This window comes from Rhipicephalus microplus, chromosome 4 (assembly GCF_043290135.1).
Source record: "Rhipicephalus microplus isolate Deutch F79 chromosome 4, USDA_Rmic, whole genome shotgun sequence".
Lineage (NCBI taxonomy): Eukaryota > Metazoa > Arthropoda > Arachnida > Ixodida > Ixodidae > Rhipicephalus > Rhipicephalus microplus.
Window position 1 is genome coordinate 228,029,639 of NC_134703.1, and position 19,933 is coordinate 228,049,571.

Here is a 19,933-nt window from a genome sequence, read left to right on the forward strand (position 1 = left end):
ATGTGCGGTGTCTGCCATAAAATAAAGCTTGCGATTTCGGTCAACAGGATGACAACAAGAAACTCTTGACACAGAATGCTTTCCCACAACTATGCCAAATTCTCTCCAGAGCGCCATATTCCCACCACCCATGCCGCTAACGACTGCATCTATACGAACCTCGATTGTTTCACATTCCTGAATAATTTCAATCAACTGTTCTTGAACTGCAGCACTGCTAAACGAGTTTCCAGTAAGAGGATAAGCAACTGTCTGCTTCCATCTTTCTGTAACCCCACCCAGCATGAAAACAAGTCCATGCGTTGCCACTGCAGCATGTGGCAGAGAACCGTCGGCCAAAGGTAAAGTTGGCCTTCCAATAACAGTGCCAGTCGTTTGGTCAAACGCAAGCCCTGAGCTCAACTGAATTTCATCGAGCATCAGAACTGTATGCTTTTCATGCTCCTCCATGGTGGTTATCTGAAATATGCAACATGCATTAGGCAACAAAGGCATTAATAAAGACATTTAAAATACAATGGTTTTCAAGAATAAACAGGCAGTGCACAGTGCAAGTTGTATTTCGATGTTTGCATGCATGAAGATTATCACCTATTGAAATTTATGTGGAATTGTGCCTAGTTAGAAAACCTGAAGTCAAAAGTGAAGGAAAGGTGAGAATATGTTGTGGAAACTTTATGAATGGCCGCTAAAACGTGCACTACAAAGAGCGCAGTGACAGGCACTAACACTGGCACTAGCAACACATGTAAGCTTAATAAATATTAGGGTTTACGTGCGAAAACTATGATACGATCATGAGACATGCCATAGTGGAAGGCTCTGGAAAAGGTTTCACCTTTTGCTCAAGGTGTACTGCTGAAAGAGATGCTCACGAGAATAAATGTAACACATATATTCAGCTACACCATCCTTTCACCTTTAAAGCAAGGGACTTCAAACCTCATGTAGAATTCCTGGTGAGAACTTGTAGTTTTCAACACGACGTTGTAAAGTTCTTTCACTCGGAAGGAGTACAGCAAGCTCCCTTACCGCATTGCAGCCTCTGGATCCACATGCCAAACGGAGCTTGAGGCCTTTCTGTATAGTCTCTGTAGACCATTGCTTCCCTCGCATACTAGAAGTCCACATGCCTTGCAGTTGATCTGGTGACAGGTACTTCTTGATGTTTCGCGTGAGTTCATGGTTTCTACGGTTTGCTCTGCTTTTCTGTTGTTGCAGTGTAGCAACTTTCCGCTTCATGTTGTTCAAGCACTCTTCCAATGTAGCTATTCTTTTGTGAAGGGCAGCTACTACTGCTTGATCAGCATCCAAACTACTTGAACTGGAGCCTGCAAAGCACAGATTGGGCAGGAAGTGACAAGAGTTTGAAAATTTCACTATTTAACCCAGGCTAGCATGTGAGGGAGAACTATAAATATTTAAAGAAACAAAAAAAATCAGTGCCACTTTATATTATTCAGCAGAAAAGTGTAAGCGTAAATTTTTGAGAACACAACAGTGGTTTTAACAAACAGCATAAGCTGACACTGTTGCTCAATGAAGAGGGACATATGGAGCTGCGCAGAACCCGCAATGCATGCAGCTGAACTATTTTATTGGTGGGGGCGTGTCCTTGATCTGAAATAGGGGCAGGACAGTCAAGTGTGGTCACGTCTCATTTTGTACTCTGCGTGTGAAGGCAGAAAGACATTTTGGGAGCAGCAAGTGTCCGGTGTACCACTTCCTAGCTATGCCAATAGTTAGTAATGAGTAAAGACATAAATATATGGCACGTAATCTCGGTTATGACGTAAGGTTATCAATGGCGGTGGCTATTTCAAACAAAGTGGGGAGAGTGCCATGGTTCCACTGTTGTAGCTTTTTTTGACAGAGTTGCTACAAGACGGCAGCTGATTGCGTGTCACAAGTGATAGTGTGATGATGTTGCGCAGTGTGTAGCAGTGTGCTATGCATTACTGTACATAAAACACAGCTTACATGTTCCTCCAATAAACTTACGTTGTGTGCGAATACTCTCGCTTTACAAGAATGAGCCTACCAGCAAAAGAAACAAAACAGGGTACCAGTACTTGGACCGCATCCGCACTATTAAATGCACCAATATATCAATCTGTTATGAGCGTGCATGTAATTTCCTGTAGGCGGCGATATGTCACGCTCAAGTGTATATTGCATAGTGTGTGAGAACAGTAGCACTGAACACTTACCGGTGACATCAGCTGTGCCCTCAGCAGACAGAAATCCTCCACAGGCAGCACAAAAGTTCTGCTGAGCTGTAAATGACGGATAATTTTATTAGTAGTACTGAAGACCGGTACAGTCACCAAAGTTTTAAATTAGCACAGTTGCAGCACAGGCAATGAGGGATGGCCAGTGACTAAAATTAAAAAATGTATATGATACTGAACAGAAATTTCACTCACACTCAACAGGCACCGTCAAAGCTTGAAATGGCTGGCAGCTCGATTCATAAGTGGTTTCCACACCTGCGCACATATGATAGTTGGAACCAACAAAACCATCTGGCAGACACATGCCTATACAAATCACGAAAAGTAGCACTCACCTGCTGAACAAGTTGTTGAACAAGCTGGCAGTGCGTCACAATCGGAACTTGAAGGTGCATCTGCAACATGATATCAACAATAAATTATGTGAAATTTCAAAGCAACATGTAAGTGCCATTACCTTCTGGAAAATCCGATGGTGCTGAATCAGTGGCAGTCTGACCTAAAAAAGATAAAGACAAATTGAAGAAGACCATCATCTCTGTTACATCGCATTTTGGCAAACAAGCATCAACACTACTTGAAGCATTTACAATACGCACAGGTGCATTACAATTTTTTAGTATTAAGAATGCATGCCAAAACCCAAGCGACAATGCTTTCAATGCTTGCAATGTGCTGAACACCATACTGCGGAGCAAAATGTTGTGGATCTGCAGCACACCCCTACAGACATGACTGTAAAATATATAAACCAATGGATACAAGTTACAATGCTTCGACTACATGCAGCATGTATGTTAGCTACGTTACCTTGTGAAGAACCTAACCCTGCTTGAGTGGCATCACTGTTGGCTCCATAGCCTGCAAATTATAAAACTTCAATGAAGGCATAAAGCATGTTTGTAATTACGGTAAGTGATAAATGCACCATCAACTGCAGCTGGTGTCAGAAGCACATTCGTAGCTGATGGGCAGTGTGTCTCTTTGGCTTCTGCATAATCCAAACATGTAATAATGATAACGAAGAGGGAAAAGGCGTGAGATGTGCTTAACCGTCAACTCACTATCAACAAGAGCAGCTACTGTTAGTAGTAGATTAAGGCCACAAGATGAGCGGGCTGAATCATTTCATTCTGGAGAATGAAAAAAAAATGCATTAATTATACCAAAGAAAAGCCATTAGCTATACACAAACAGTGCACAACACCTATATGCAAGACGGCATGTTTCAGGTTAGTGAAAGGCTGAGAAGTAATTATGGGTGATGCAGAAAACAATGAGGACGGACTAAACATTCTCCAGTTTTTTAACGCGATCGGCTTACCTGACGTTTGCAAATGCTCTCGACTGAAGATCGTAGGCTCCGCGTCTCTCTTCAACTTTTCAGTGCCAAACTTGCGCAGCAGTATCGGCTCGAATCGGTCCGCAGTGAAGTGGTCCTAGGTAAGGAAATATTCGCGGCTACTGTTACACAATGAAACAGCGCGCTCTAAAAGAAACTAAAATAATGTTTAGTGTCAACACGTACACGACTACGCACTGTTTGCCACATTCTCTTCCCACCAGACTAGCACACGGTGCATACAGTATGTAGAAATACGCATCATTTAGCCTTGCGTGTCCTTATTTTAACCACAGTGCTTCTGAATACTGAGTGCGCTGGAGCACATGCTTAAACGAAATGACGCGACATTCAGGTCGCTGCCCACGCCTTTATACATAAAGTCCTTACACCCATACACACATACACGCGGGAGTCATTTAACTACGTCGGCCAATAAACAAAGTTTAGTTTAGCACTTGAATGTATCCATTACATTTACTTTGTAACATAATCGACAATTATTTCTGGATCAAACGAGTAATAATAATAATAATAATAATAATAATATTTTACGTTTAACGTTCCATAACCACAATTTGATTATGAGGGACGCCCTTTTGGAGGGCTACGGAAATTTCGACCACCCGGTATTCAATAACGTGCATATAATTTGATTATGAGGGACGCCCTTTTGGAGGGCTACGGAAATTTTAACCACCCGGTATTCAATAACGTGCATATAATGCTAAGTACACAGGCCCCAACATTTCCGCCTCAATCGAAAATGCAGCCGCCGCGGTCGCCATGGATCAAGCCAGAGACGCAACGTTTACACGGCACTAAATGCGGCACGCGTTTCAACTGGCATGCACGTTTACCATCGACGCGGTTGTTCTCTTTGTGTGATGCTCGAGCTTGACAGTACCGCAACACTGTAAACACGAATACAAGCGAAACGATAGAGTTTAGCTCGCCGGTACTCACCTCACAAAGCCGCGACGATACAGGGTCCAAGTCAGTCCTTCCGATACGCTGGAGCCACACTTCTTGCCGAGCGGCATTGTCTTTTCCTCGCGGAAGCGAAAATAGCTTCTTTCCTCTGCTGTACCTGCTTTTGCAGCCGCTGGCACAGCAGGTCGACATCCCGAATCGTGCAGGATTACCGTGCACACACTCACGCGTGGTCGAACTTCGGCTACACAACAATACCAAGCGCACGCCTAGCCACAAACACCGCGAAAGTGGACAAACAAAATGGCGTTTGCGATACCTTCACAAAGTCTAGTGCGTCATGCTGCAGATTCTTAGCACCGCCGAGTTTATTACACGGACAGCAGTGGCGCTGCCATTGAGAGCGTCACCGCTGAGCGCGTCTGCATGCAAACGGTGGGCTATCGCGTTGAGTATTGCGTGCTTGTGGTGATGTCTTTTGCCACTGCATGCCACTTGCTTATATACACGTCACATAGTCGTATTTAACGTTACTTTTTTTTCTTTATCAATCACTCTTTCGGTGCATCGCCTACAACCGCAGCGCCCAGATGCGCTCTAACGGAAACATGAGCACAAGCTCATCTTTGCGGCGAGGAGCCATACAGCCCCTCAACTAGCATCGTTTACTATCTGCAATGCACGCGAGGAGAGAGGAGGCTGCACATTGACACGAATGGCGCTACTTTAGTTTATTTTTCAGGGACTGTAGTGACAACGCCTCCTAGATTTCCTGTGCCTGCCGGATTATCGGCGGTCACTTGGGAAGTGGCGATCGTCAGAACTAAGGTGGTGGCGCTGCTCAAATATGGGTGTCTTTAAAGACGTTTTTACGTTTTTGGATCTTATATGCAACAAAAATAACGTAAAGAAGATTTAAAAAATGTTAAACGTAAGTATAATTAACACTACGTAAGTGACGCCGTCATTCAGCAAATAACTTTTTTTATTACAAGGCATCCTCTAAAATTAGTAGCAAACGCCAAAACTGCCCGATCTTAAAGGCCGAGTATAAAGACCTTTACCTTTACATAGGCAGCGTCACCATAAATGACCGACGTTTCGCGCTAATCTGGCAGGCACAAGAAATCTAGGAGGCGTTGGTAGTGAAGATGACACTAGGAATGAAATTCATCAAGCACGTGACATACTAGGCACTCCGTGACGATACAGAGGAAAGTAAAAAGTAATTTAAAAAATTATTCAAATGACGTCACATGTGAAAGACGTGGCAGTGACGTCATCTATTCGCGACAGAGTCCAGATTCCGGCGATGTGAAATGACATCATGACGGCCACGGAGGAAGAAAAGGTAAGGAGAGGGCATGCACAGCCGGCACTCGGCGTGAAAAATGTGGCGGAAATGACATCATGGCGGCCACTTTCTGGGGCAGTGCTCCAGTGCTTTCTGGGGCAGTGCATCATGTCATGCATCGCAGCTTTGCTGCTCAAGCTGAAAGGCTTTTGAGTGCTGGGTACCCAGCTATCCTACTGGCATCTATAGCTGAAAAGCTATTAAAACAGATAAAGAAAGGATGCAACTCCGAGGCCCAGCCGAAATCTAACGACCGAAAAAGACCCGTAGTTTTACCCTACGTGCATGACATTTCCCACCGGCTAAAAAAGATAGGGGAGAAATGCAGCGTCAAAGTGGTGTTTTCAGCGCCGGATTAGTTACAGCGGCTTTGCAAAGCTGTCAACCCTCTCAAATCACACACCACTGGTTGCGCAACTAAGCACAAAACTCGGTTTGTGCCGTGTGTAGTGGTGGTTGTTTACGCGATTCCATTCTCGTGTGGTATGTGGTATTTCGGCCAAACGGGGCGATGCCTTAATGAAAGGCTAAAAGAGCACCATTATAATGCTCACAAAGCAATCCAGGGCCACATTGGAATTCACTGCCGCGATTGTGGATGTACCCCCATGTTTGACCAGTGTGAAGTGATAAAAAAGCACCCGTCACAATTAACTCGAGAAATTATAGAAGCGCATTGTATAGCAAGAGCTGGCAGCACGTGTATTAGCGCCCCTTCTTTGGGTTTATCTGTACATGAAGTGGCCTTCCTTAATCAGGGTAACCGCCTATGAATGTGTGATATGTGATGTGTGATGTTGTGTGTTATCTTGTCGTTGCGTTAGGGTGGTTTTGTATGCTTGCGCCGGTCTACTTATTTGATGCAATTTGACAATAAAGCTCAGTTGGAAGTTAGCGCTCTGTCCTCTTGTGTCGGTCTGCTCGGCCGTTTCTTCTTCCCCGTAATGCGCTATACCAGTTCAAGTTTGATGCTGTCATTGTACATGTTGGCACGAACAACACTTTTGACAGTGTCAACATGTGCATGGACAAATATCGCCAGCTCGCTCAGGGAATCATCGAAAGCAATCCCACGTTGCATGTAGCTTTTTCTGCCATTCTTTCTCGGGGGCGGAATTGGTACCGTGAAAGGGAACAGTTGTCTGATGTTTGTAATTTGAATGACCACTACAGGAATGTGAATGCCGCACTCACACAGCTTTGCCTGGAGAGGGGCTTCACTATCCTGGATAGTCTTGTGGACAGCTGGCCTCGATTCCTGAGCAGGGATGGTGTCCACCCCAGCCAGCTTGACAACAAGGTGCTGGCAGACTTCCTGCACCAGGAGGCCTGTGCCTTGTCCATCCATCTAGAGAGGAGACGCATCCAACAGTCCTACAAGGAGTCTAAGGCATCTGCATGGAGTGGGTGGGCTCGGCAGGAGCACTTTGCCATCAACTTGGAAGTCGATTTTCCTGCACTTGGTATGCATGCAGTTCAATATTCTCCAGCAGTAGGTAGACCTTCCGCTGCACCAGCTCCTGTCTGGAAAACCAGCAGTGCTCTCATGCAGAGACACGACACTGACCAACTGGCCAGTACCATTCATGGTATTGGCTTTACACTCGTTGGCGGTGTCCACGTTCGCTGCAAGGCAAGCAAGGCTTGGTGGACCTGGGACAGCCTGCCTTCCCCCGTTTTCCATGGCACAAGTGCACCATGCAAGGGAAACACTGGGGAGAGGCCTGTTCAGTCAATGATCCATAGCCGAGGTTCAAGCGCAACTCGTGACAGGAAAATAAGGAGAGCCTCACAGGAGCATGAGAGTGCTCCTGTGCGCTCTTTTGCGGGGGAAGAGGAGGCCAGTGCTGGAAAAGCAGCTGTGCCACAGGCTGTCGGCCAGTGTGGTGACAGTGAGTGGAAACTGGTGCAGTCAAATAAAAGCCGGCGGAAGGCTGCGGCACTGCACAAGCAAGAACAGAGCTCTAAACTGTGTGGAGACAGTGAAGGCAAAGTTCTTGCTGTGACAGCTGCCAAGTCCATCAGGTCCACTTTACTTATGACAGCAGTTGTGAGCCAGAAACAGATTCAGTCTGCTTCTTCCGCTGTCTGTTGTAGAAAGCCTGAAGGACGAGCCATTGTCGCGCACAACGTCATTCGTGATAGTTTTAAAAAGGTGCAGCGTGTTTCCTAGCAAGCTGTTGAAAGACTGCTCAGTCAGTTCCGCGACTCAGTGTGAATTTGTCACGAATGACGCTGTGAACGAGGTTTCTGTCTGCAAAAGCCATCTACCAGCATTTACTCGGGATTGCATGCGATTTGAGCGTGATCCTGGCACAGAGGCTGGTGACCCTATGGAAGCTGGGTGCACTGCAGCTGTGCAGTACAAGTATTGTGAGGCTGCTTTGACATCCAGAAGCAAGCCTGCTAGCCCTGGTGCCCAGGCTATTTGTGTAAACACTGGTGCCAACCCAGCTGTCCTCAATAACCCAGTAAATACACTATATGGGGGGGGGGTAGCAAAGTTTATTTAAATGCAACATTTGATAACTTTCCTTCTTTTAAGAAAAGCTTTGATGAGTGGTGCAGGGAAGGCAGGCATGTAGTCATGATAAATAAGAGTAATAAAAGTCCATTTACATCAGAAGATAAGGACTTCGAGTATATTAGGAATAAATATAGCTGCATTCACGGTCGTACAATAAAGCCCAGGGAGATAGGAAAGCGACCAAAGCAAGCTTACAATGGTACTGGCTGTGAAATGACAGTATCGGTAAGCCTATGTAAATCGCCTACTCTGCACTACAAGATAACTAAACTACAAGCTAAGCATAACCATCCCACAGATTATTTTAATTTTTATCCTCAGAAGAGGTTCCTGAATTATGGAGAAAAAGAAGAATTCTTTGACTAAGCTAAATGTAATATTGGCGCAAAGGATTTTAAAAACTTGGTCGAGCAGAAAACTGGTAAGAAGTTCACTACAAAGGACATTAATAATTACAAGCAACGATTTTCTATTCCTATCCGCAATGAGCAGGCTCACGGTGAAATGGTTTTAGAGAAGGTAGAGACCTTGCTAAAAAAATAATCCAAACTGGGTTATTCACTATGAAATGAATCAAAATAATAACCTGCTATTCATACTTCTTCAAACAACGCACATGCGTGAGATTTTAGAAAAGTATCCAGAGATTTTATTTATTGATGGAACGTATAAAGTGAATATTGAGGGTTGTATTCTTTACTCTATATTAGTTCAAGATGGTCGTGGTCGTGGGAGACCTGTGTGTTATGCCTTCTTACGAAATGAGACGACTGAAATTGTTGAGCCCATGTTCACAAAGTTTGTAGATTTCAACCCATTTGTTGTGTCTGCTTGCAAAGTAGTGATGATTGATAAAGATCTCAATGAACTGCACATTTTAACCAGTATTCTTCCTAATTCTAACATATTTTTGTGTACGTGGCATGTGTTGCATTGTTTCCAGCAAAAGGTTAATGAAAAAGCTAGACAGCAACGTGATCAGTTGCTTCCTCTCTTGAAAAGCTTAGTTTATTTCCCCACTGAGCAAGACTACTTCGATAAGCTTGCTGACCTCCAAGCTATGACTTGCACAGATTTCATTTCTTACTATATGCAGAACTGGCACTTGTGTAAGGAAATGTGGGTACATGCATATCGGCAAGCCCTTCCTACATTTGGTAATAATACTAATAATCGTATTGAGTGCCACAATCAAAAGATTAAAAATTATCTCTCTTCAAGCGTGCATTTGGTTCAAGCAATAGAAGCATTGGTAGGTTACATTGATAATGATTCTTTATCTCTACAGTTCTCTAAGCTTAAAGAAATGAAGCTGAACCTAAACATAAATGATTTCAATGACCCATTTCAGCTAGAATTGTCCTGTAATTGCACTTCTGAGACTACAAGTAAAGTATTAGAGCAGTATGAGAAGTTTAAAATGTAAGTTATCAAGTCACTTCCACTCCTAATTCTTATGTTGTAGTTTCACCAAGATCACAGTACAGTGTTTTCTTATGCTTGACTTCTTGCACATGTGCTTTTTATAACCAGTACACTCTGCCTTGCGCACATATTTTAGCAGTGCGGGACTTTACTAAGCAAGATCTTTTCGACAAGGCTTGCATACCAGACAGGTGGTGCAAGGATCATTTCCTGAGTGACAGCTGCACAACCACTAGTGCCACACCAGTGGTAACAAGCAGCATTCAGTCACCACCCTGTGTGAAGCTTGACACTGCACAAAAGAAGTATACTTATGCTTATAGAAGTCCTTGCGAAATGTCGAAAACCATGGCTAACGTATTATCTAATTGTGGTGAGAAGGAGTTAATGGAAAAACTTTTGTCCTGCGAGGCTTTCTTCAGAAATTTAGCCACATTCCCTCGTAACCAAACTTCAGCAGCCATAAGGGCTGCACCAGCTCAGTTAGCACAAACTACTGCCACAAGTTATCTTGGGCATTCTAACAGTACAAATCTTGTGGTGCCTTTGGTTAAAGCAAGAAGGGGGCGGCCAAAAAAAGTGAGAGCTGTCAAGCGTAAATTTTTCCCAAATCAAGTAAAAAAGGTAGGCCTTGCGACGGTTAAAGTAGACATGCTAAATGTCTACAAACGGTATTCTCTTTCAGATGCAGATTTAAATCAATCAATCAATTTCAATCAATCAATTTATTCAGCTTCTTTGGATACAATGTAACATCTTTAGTAGTAAGTAATACATTCGGAGGTCCCATAGTTTCAGGAACTGACGGGGGGACCTCCTAATACTAGAACATGTGTAAGTTGAATAACGTGGGCAGCATGAAAAAAGCGTGCTCTGATAGCAAAAAAAAAAAAAATACATGTATAAAATTTACAGGAAAGCTAAAGGAGCTACATAAGAAGAGTAAAAGCAAGAAATGAACAAAAAAAAAAAAAAAAAGACAAAAAGCAACAAAAAAACTGGCATGGTATTTAAGTCTATGACTGTAATATACGCTGGAAAATAAAAACACAGTTATAAGGGAAATCTTCATGACACAGGCGTCATGAATTCATCAAAACAAAGTGAACATAGTAAGTTTTAACACAATAGCAGCATATAAAATAGTGAATACCAAACGCTATAATAATTACGGCTACAAAACAAAAGCAAGATTAATTCATATCGGTAATAATAGCAAATATTCAGCAAATGATAGCAAAATATTCAGCAAATGATAGCAAAATATTCAGCGGTAATGGAAGCAAATCAAGCATGCGCGAAAAAAAAAAAAAAAAAAAAAAAATGGCAGATCCCTGAGTTAGTGTGCCTGCCCACATAATTTGCCGAGACAGTAATTTTTTGTGAAGGCTTTGAAATGTATGTACAGAGGATGCTGATTTAATTTCGTATGGTAACGAATTCCAAATGGATATGCCTGAAAAAAGGGCTGTTAGTTTCGCGTAATTTGTTCGAGCGGCGGGAAGAAGTAGATTGTCGTTTGAAGAGAACCTCGTAATGTTAGTGTTGACAAAAAATTCATTTGAGTAAGCCGGAATGGAGGTGCCACATCTCTTTAGCCGAAAAATAAATAGAGATAGTTTTTGTTTAAGTAGTTCTGAGAGTGGCAGAATATTTAGATTTTGGTATAGCGGTTTAGAGGGGGTAAAAACATTACTGAAGGTCATTAGTCGTATAGCTTGGTTTTGCAGGCGTTGAAGGGAATCGAGGTGACAAAAGTAAGTATTAGCCCAAGATGATACACAGTAAGACAGATGGCTATGAATGAAAGAGTGATAAAGTGAACGAATAATGGGCCTTTCGAAATAATTACGTGATTTAATGATTACGTGTATGCCAAAAGAAACTTTATGCATTAGTGAATGAACATGAATATTATATTTTAGGTGCTCATCTAATGTCACACCCAGAAACCTGGCGCTGTTAGTAACGGGTATTTCATTGTCCCCCATCGTGAGCACCACGGGTGGCACTTTTGATAATGGAGAATGAAATATTACAAATGTAGTTTTAGTGGGGTTAATGTGCAGGCAGTTACGACTGCACCAATCACTTACATTTTTTAAGTCAACATTTAGATTTTGTAACAGTACGGCGATGCTTTTATGAGATGAATATATGGTTGTATCGTCCGCATATAACAAGCAGTCAGTATGGCGAAGTGTTAGGGGCAAATCGTTGATGAAGAGTAGAAAAAGCAGCGGGCCTAGAATAGATCCTTGAGGCACTCCTGTATTAGTAACCTTGGGAGAGGAAACACTACCGTCGATTTGTACAACTTGCGACCTGTTTTTTAGGTAATTCTTAATAAGGCTCAAGGCTGGTCCTGTAATGCCGTAAGATGCGAGCTTGTGAAAAAGAATGGAATGATTAATAGTGTCAAAAGCTTTAGTAAGATCAACAAAGACTGCACCAAATAGTGAACCGTCATCAATGGCTAGTTTGATTTTGTCCGTGAAACTAATGAGCGCCAGTTCGGTTGAGAAACCTGGACGGAAACCAAACTGATGGGGAGAGAGCAAGTCGAATTTTTTGAAATATGACATGAGGCGTTTGTACAAAATCTTTTCGATTACTTTACTAAAAAAAGGAAGAATGCAAATAGGACGGTAATTGTTAATGCATTCACGGTCACCTTTCTTGAAGACGGGAGTTATCTTGCCGTTTTTTAGGGAGGTTGGAAATGTGCCATCCTTGAACATTTTGTTGATGATGTTAGCAAGAACAGGTGAAACATAGTCGACTATCAGCTTAACTCGTGAAGGGTGAATGGAGTCTAAACCCGCCCCGGTTGTTTTTAACGATGATATGACAGAGCGAACTTCAGCGCTAGAAGTAGGATATAAGTAAAAAGATTGCGGACAGCGCGATAAGTGGGAAAGTGATGGCCGGTGTTGATTGTTTTCAGTGTTGGCAAAATGGTCGTTAAAAGCATTGGCAATGTCAATTGGCTCAGTGAATGTGCAGGATGCAGTACTTATTTTCGTTAACCGTGCATGGGAATCGGTTTTGTTCAGAAACTTTTTAATTAGCTGCCAGTTTCGTTTAGTATCAGTTCCATTAAGCAATATGCGCGTTTGAAAATAGTCACGTTTAGCACGTTTCAAAATTGCACCAAGCGTATTCGAATATTTTTTATAGCGAATTTGTAGCACTGTGTTAAATGGTTGGTCCTTAAGCTTCTTATGCATTTTATCTTTTTTTGAAATTGAGTGCAATAATCCGTTGGTGATCCATGGGTTTCTTCGCTCTTTAAACCGCCAAGAAATAGGGACATGCGATGTGCTCTGTGTTATGCAGTTTGCTATTAGAGCAGAAAATGAGTCGTAGGCTTGCTCAGCAGATTCGTTTTGTGTGACATCAGTCCAGTCTAGTTGGTTAATCAAGGAAACAAATGTTTCTGTGTTAAACACCGCTTTCATGACTTGTTTATGATTTGTGGCACGGGGCAAGAGAGCGGATTCTATTCTGAGAAAAACAGGATAATGGTCACTAAACTGATAGTCTATTACAGCCGCAGAGGCGCTCGTTGTCAAACTGGACAAAATGTGGTCAATCAGTGTATTCGTGCCTGATGGATCGCACCTAGTAGGAGCTGTGATTAACGAAGAGAAGCCAAAACTTTGAAAAACGCGAACATAATCCGAGCATGAATGACTGTAAAGGTCAAGTATGTTAATGTTAATGTCGCCGCATATGATGACGTTTTTGTTTTCAAAAACGAGAAGGTTTAGAAGGGATTCAAGTTGCGAGCAAAAATGAACAATAGATGAAGACGGAGAGCGGTAGATTGATGCAATGATGGTGTTTCTGCCGTTCAGTGAAAAAACCGTTTGGTCAAATTCAAGCCAGACCGATTCACAGTTTAGGTTAGTAAAAGAAAGATCGTGACGACGCCTATATGACAATGACGAATCAATAAAGACCGCAGAACCACCACCACGGGCTGAATCGCGGTTGCAGTACTCAGAGGTATAGTTCGACATGCCATATAGATTACCATCGTTATTTGTTAACCATGTCTCAGAGAGGCATATGACTGAAAACGTGTGATTGATTGCTGTCAGGAAGTGTATGAGGTCATTATGATGCTTTCTGAGGCTGCGGACATTGAAATGAATCAATGATAAAGCTGGGGGTTTATTCTTGAGAAATGTTTTAGTTTGCTGATAAGACAAAACAGAGGAATCCATGGTTGTTCCAGATATCTTAGAGGCAGCCATCTACTGAAAGACAGATAGATGGCCTGCTTCACGTATACGAAAGACGCGGCTGTCATCACTTTTTCTGGCCTTTATTACGCAGGAATCTGTCCATAGATGCTTCCAATTTTTCGCCTTTTTTAGTTCCAAAGCCTGAGCAAACAATCTCTTGTTTTCAGGGGTTAGGTGATCGTTAACAAACACCGGTTTTTCCGTCTCTTTACGAAAGCCAATGACACCTGTCGTGATTCGTGCTTTCCGTGCTTTGGAAGCAAAGTCTGCTTTCTTTGTCCTGGAGCAAAATCTCGCTATAATGTTCGATCCATTTTTCGCCGGGACACGGTGGACGACATCGATGTCTGTCGGCTCAACGGGGCACCCAACTTTCTCACCAATTGCCTGCATTATAGCAAGGCAGTTTTCACCTTTCGTGTCAGGGATACCCTTTATCTCAACATTGTTTAAGCGTGAGTATTGCTCCAAGGCAGCCAGACGATTACATAGTTGTTTACTCTCGTCCCTGAGTTCTTTGTTTTCTTTGGACAATTCTTCATTTCTGCTCTTAACGGACTCGTAGAGTTGGCTATGCACTTGCAAGCTATTCTTCATTTCTGCAAGGTCAGCACGAAGTAGCTCAATTTGCCTCGAAAGCTCGGCCGTGGTTGGCATGATGCAATGCTTAGAACACTAATAATCATCAGCAATAGTAGAAAACACTAAAAAAGAGTATAATAAAGACAACGCTAAAAACTACAAAAACTGCTGGCAGCAGTGGGAGCGGCAAGGAGTTCCAAGACAAAACAATAAGTAAGGAACCAACCTGTATCGCGCAGAAGCAGGGAATTAGAGCGCCGTCCTCTAGCCGCAACCACTGCTGCCAAAGTGACGAGCCAGGACTAGAGGGAATCCTTATGTAGGGTCCAAGGCGCCTATGGGTGGCAGGCCAAGCTGTCCAGTGACGTCTTTTCCGTCGGTGGTGAGGGTAACCAAGCGCAGATGACGCAGGTTTCCCAGACACGTGTAGTGACCGTGCAGTTGCGATCAGCAGGCAGCTGAATGAACGTTATCGACCGGCGGATAGGTGATCGTCCTTGAAACGAGCTGGCTGTCACCAACCTGTATCGCGCAGAAGCAGGGAATTAGAGCGCCGTCCTCTAGCCGCAACCACTGCTGCCAAAGTGACGAGCCAGGACTAGAGGGAATCCTTATGTAGGGTCCAAGGCGCCTATGGGTGGCAGGCCAAGCTGTCCAGTGACGTCTTTTCCGTCGGTGGTGAGGGTAACCAAGCGCAGATGACGCAGGTTTCCCAGACACGTGTAGTGACCGTGCAGTTGCGATCAGCAGGCAGCTGAATGAACGTTATCGACCGGCGGATAGGTGATCGTCCTTGAAACGAGCTGGCTGTCACCAACCTGTATCGCGCAGAAGCAGGGAATTAGAGCGCCGTCCTCTAGCCGCAACCACTGCTGCCAAAATGTTCTCGTACAGGGCACCTCTATATCAGATAGCGTAATCAATGTCGCACAGTATTTAATTCAGAAAAAATGTCCTACTTGTGTCGGCTTTCAAGATGTCTTACTGGGCCGATGTTTACAATTCACTCAAATCAAAGGCCCTTTCGTTCAAATCTTGCATGTTCAGAACCCCAATCATTGGCTTACAGTAACAAGTTTTGGTGCGGACAAAAACACAGTCTTCATATATGATTCAATAGATCAAGATACCCCTCCTGGTGCTGTTAGGCAAATCTGTCGTATTCTAAAATTACAATCGCCAACATTAACCATTCAAACAATGAACGCACAAAACCAGTGCAACACACTTGACTGTGGCTTGTTTGCAATTGCTAACATGTATTATATAGCGTCAGGCAGAAAACCAGAAACTTTGAACCTTAACCAAGTTATGCTACGCAAACATTTGCTGCAATGCATACAGAATGGTATGATCGAAGACTTTCCCCTCTTAAACTCCTTGGCTGCTCGCGTGCAGCCAAGAGATAGTATTTACAAGTTACATTGTGTCTGCCGGCAACCACAATATAGTGGGGTAGTATTGGACGTTACTTGTGCAGGTTGTTCAAGAGGATTTCACGGAGCTTGTCTCGGCTCTTTAGCAGCTAACTTGGACAAAAAAGTATTCATGTGTTCTAAATCATATTTGCTGGTTGCCAAGAAAAAGATACATTCTCCTAATTAATAATAGCATTCCATTTTGGTGTAGTCATATGGCAAAATTTCGAACCATTCTTCATGTCTCCTCCTCTAACTTTTGCTTTTTCTTTAAAGGGCCACTCACCGGGTTTGACGATTTTGAGCTGACAAGTGCAATGCGTACATCGGGAGTTTATGGTCACGTCTGCCAAACATTGCAACTCTATGCGCCGCGGAAATGGGTCAAATTTCAAGACGAACGCTTCTCTCCCTTTTTTTACGGGTCGCGCCCCCAGAAAAGGAGGGTATGATGGGCACGTATGAATTGCCCTACATACACAGCAGTGCAGTCACGTTGGTCCTCTATGTAGACGACTGTGCTCTGACGCTGCCAACAGTGGCACGTGACATGGCGGAAATAATTTAGCGTGACATGCTTAGTTAATGTAATTTGTGCTTGAAGAGATTAATAAAACTTGGGATACATATTGAGATGCAATAGGAGAATTTGTTTGTCTTTTTCATTTTTTCCCCGTGAATTGCAACGAGATGCCGAGCTAATATGCTGGCGTTTGGCATGCGTTCATGTCTCCGCAGTTACTGCATCAAGCAGACGTCTGTCCTGGAAAAGAAATTAATGGTCCTGCGCATTCGAGCACTCATTATGCTCATCTTTTCAACCGCATAAAAGCCAGCGTTTCCAAACAATCTCGCAAAAACAGGCAGTAGACACAAAACAATGCTGGTCAACAAAACAACACCGCTCGCGCGCTCGAGGGTTGGGCTTGTTTGAGCACGTCATGTGCACGTGACCTCTTGGTTGGATGCTGGAGAGGGTAGGATTGAGATTTGGCTTGTGAAGGCTACACGGGGGAGTGGCAAGGGTTTTGAGCTTGCCTTCTTTCATCCTTGTTTCCTGCTGTTAAAAAAAGAAGAAACTGTTTTCTCAGCTCGTAATGAACCGATCGAAAAACTTTTTGTGGTATAATACTCTCCGTTAGATACACAACAACTTCCACAGTCTAACTAAAATTTGTTATGGGACCTGGTGAGTGGCCCTTTAAGCACTGACTTCAGGGAGCGAAAGTATAAAGTTAGGCATGTTGGTAATGCATAACTGATCACATAGCACAAAAATTTGACCTAGGACAAGAGAAAGAACAAACACGAGTGCCCACTTCCAAGAAGATTTATCTTGAAGAGCAAACACATATATACTCCTGAAAGGTGAAAATGAGGCAAATCATTCAATACGCCCACAACTGCCATGCGCAAATATCTTACATTTTCAAAAAAGACAATTTGTTTTGACAAAGCCCGAGACAGAGTGCTGACGCAGTTCAGCTCTAGTCTACAAATCCTCTTTGCCTCGATAATTTCTCTTGTCATTTTATTTGTTGTTTTTTCTTCCCGCAATAATGGTGTCGTGCAAAATCATTTTGCAGCCACACGTGCTGCAATGAACACGCTTGTAACCTCAAGAATGGTCGCAATAGTTTCTTGGCCTTGCACTGCAGCAGGTGTGGCTCCAAACCACTTTTATGTGACACCATTATCACTGGAAAAAAACTACAAGAGAAATTGTCGTGGCAAAAAAGATTTGTAGACTAGAGCTGAACTGCATCAGCACTTTTTCTCACTCTCTCTCTCTAAGGATTTGTCAAAACGAATTGTCTTTCCTGAGGATGTAAGGTTTTCGTGCATGGCAGTTGTGGGCTTTTTGAATGATTTGTCTGTTTTTTGCATTTCAAGACTATATATGTTTGCTCTTCAAGAAAAATCTTGTTGGAGGTGAGCACTCGTCTTTGTTCCTTCTCTTGTTCTGGGTCAAATTTTCACGTTATGTGATGAGTTAACTTTCTGCATGCACCACCTAATTTTTCTCCCTTGTTGTAAGCTAGTGGTGAAGCGTTAACTAGAAGTACATAAAAACATTGCCAAATGTATGTTACCCCGACAAACCAAATTCCTTCGTTGAGGCAATCCTTTCTGTGGCATTCCCTCTTTATTGACTTCTCATCACGTCAAACCTCAAACCTGTCTCTTCCATAAAAGTTTAGAACTAGTTCTTGCTTTGTTTTGTTTTTTTGCCAAAAGTAGAAAAACTTCCCTTGGTTGAGTAAATTTTCCTGAACTAAAATATATTCATATCTAATGCACGGAATGAAAAATAAAAAAAACAAGAAAATTCATAGGCTGATCGCTAAATGTCAACTGAATAAGAATTTCGGAAATAATACCATGAAAGGCACTTAAAAAACACTCATGCATGCAGCCTTTTACCATGTGCAGCTGTAAACTGCAAAAAAAAAGTAGCAGATATTGTATATGATTTGCTTTTTTTTCTTTTCAGCAACAGTAACTTGCCCTTTAGGAGAAAAATATGAATATCAAATTTTCAAAAATAGTCATTTTTGAAAACCTGCCAATATATCAAAATGGTTTAGTTGATTCATGATTATGCAAGTAGTTCTTGCATGCCTGTGGCACTGGGATTGTTAATGTAGGCAGGCTGAGTTTGTAATGTTCTAAAGCCTCAGCATTTTGGTGTTATATTACATTCAATTATTTTATGAATTCAATTATGAAATTTGCTCACAATGAGTTTGCTACAAATTAAGCAACCAAAGTTTGTGTATATATTGCCCACATTAACGTCACACTGCCACAAGTCTCTAGGCAGAGCCTGAGCGCTACAGAGCGCGTTCTCGGGTGGCGGATAGAGAAAAGTCTTGCAATGAAGTGATGCTAAGCAGCTTCTATTAATAAACAAAACTGGCACTTGTGCCCGCGGACCAACAGGCAGAAAATACATATGACAACAGGAGTCTTTTCACTGCTGTGGTGAGCAAGTTGAAAGTTTCAGGTGCCATTTTTTAAACTCTGATTTATGTGTTGTTTTTTTCGTCTGTTTTCTTCATCTTGTACAGGTCCAGTACATTGTGGACTCACCCTGTTGCCAAGTCGTCAGGAAGTTGGATGATGCTGTCTTCTTCCAGCTAAATTATGCAACTACTAAGAAGGGGATCATAATTCTATTTTGTAGCAGTTATTTTACAAATAAATGTTAGTAAAATTTTTCTTGATTGTAGTAGTGTCATTGTGTATTCACGGACCATAACATTACATAAGACAGGAATTCCAGTGCACAGCAAAAAAAGTTCTGCTATGAGCACCTGTTATCAATATCAGCTGGTCATTCTTAATTTTGGTCTTTTATTTATCGCACATCAAGTAGCCGCGATTGCTTGGTTTACAGGCTGAGAGAAAATTTAGCTCCCTTTCTTGCGCGCCAAAGATTGCTGGCAGTGCAACAGCGTTGTCAGCATTTTGATGGATACTTTGAAAATGAACGTGAAAACGACGGAGGCACAAGACAAAGGCGAAGTACTGAGTCTTTCTCATCTCGTGTCTCCGTCGTGTTCGTGGCCGTTTTCCAAGAATGCATAGTTTCCAACTCGACCTTACTGAAATATTGTGAAAAGTTTATGAAAACATGAATCCCCGAAGTTAGGTATAAAACTTTCAAATAGAATGCATCACTTCTAGCGTCAACAGTTGAGCTATTACAAAACTTTGATAAATCGCAATACACATAAAAGCAAGTATGGTCAAGCTTCACTGCCTTGTGAAAGCACTGCGGTAAAGCCAGCGTGAGCAGAAGAGCATTACATGATACGAAATGAACGCATGCACAGGCCACTTGTGCATCAAACAAATATAA

At 42.7% G+C, this 19,933-nt stretch overlaps 1 protein-coding gene across 1 annotated transcript; it reads left to right on the top strand.

Annotated features, from left to right (window-relative positions):
• Positions 1–1,190: 1,190 nt before the first annotated feature.
• Positions 1,191–19,289, top strand: LOC142814782 (uncharacterized). Its single transcript, XM_075894086.1, has 2 exons — positions 1,191–7,326; positions 19,140–19,289. Exons 1-2 carry the CDS (start codon positions 6,882–6,884, stop codon positions 19,190–19,192), a joined length of 498 nt encoding a protein of 165 aa, XP_075750201.1. The 5' UTR covers positions 1,191–6,881; the 3' UTR covers positions 19,193–19,289.
• The last annotated feature ends 644 nt before the right edge of the window (positions 19,290–19,933 follow it).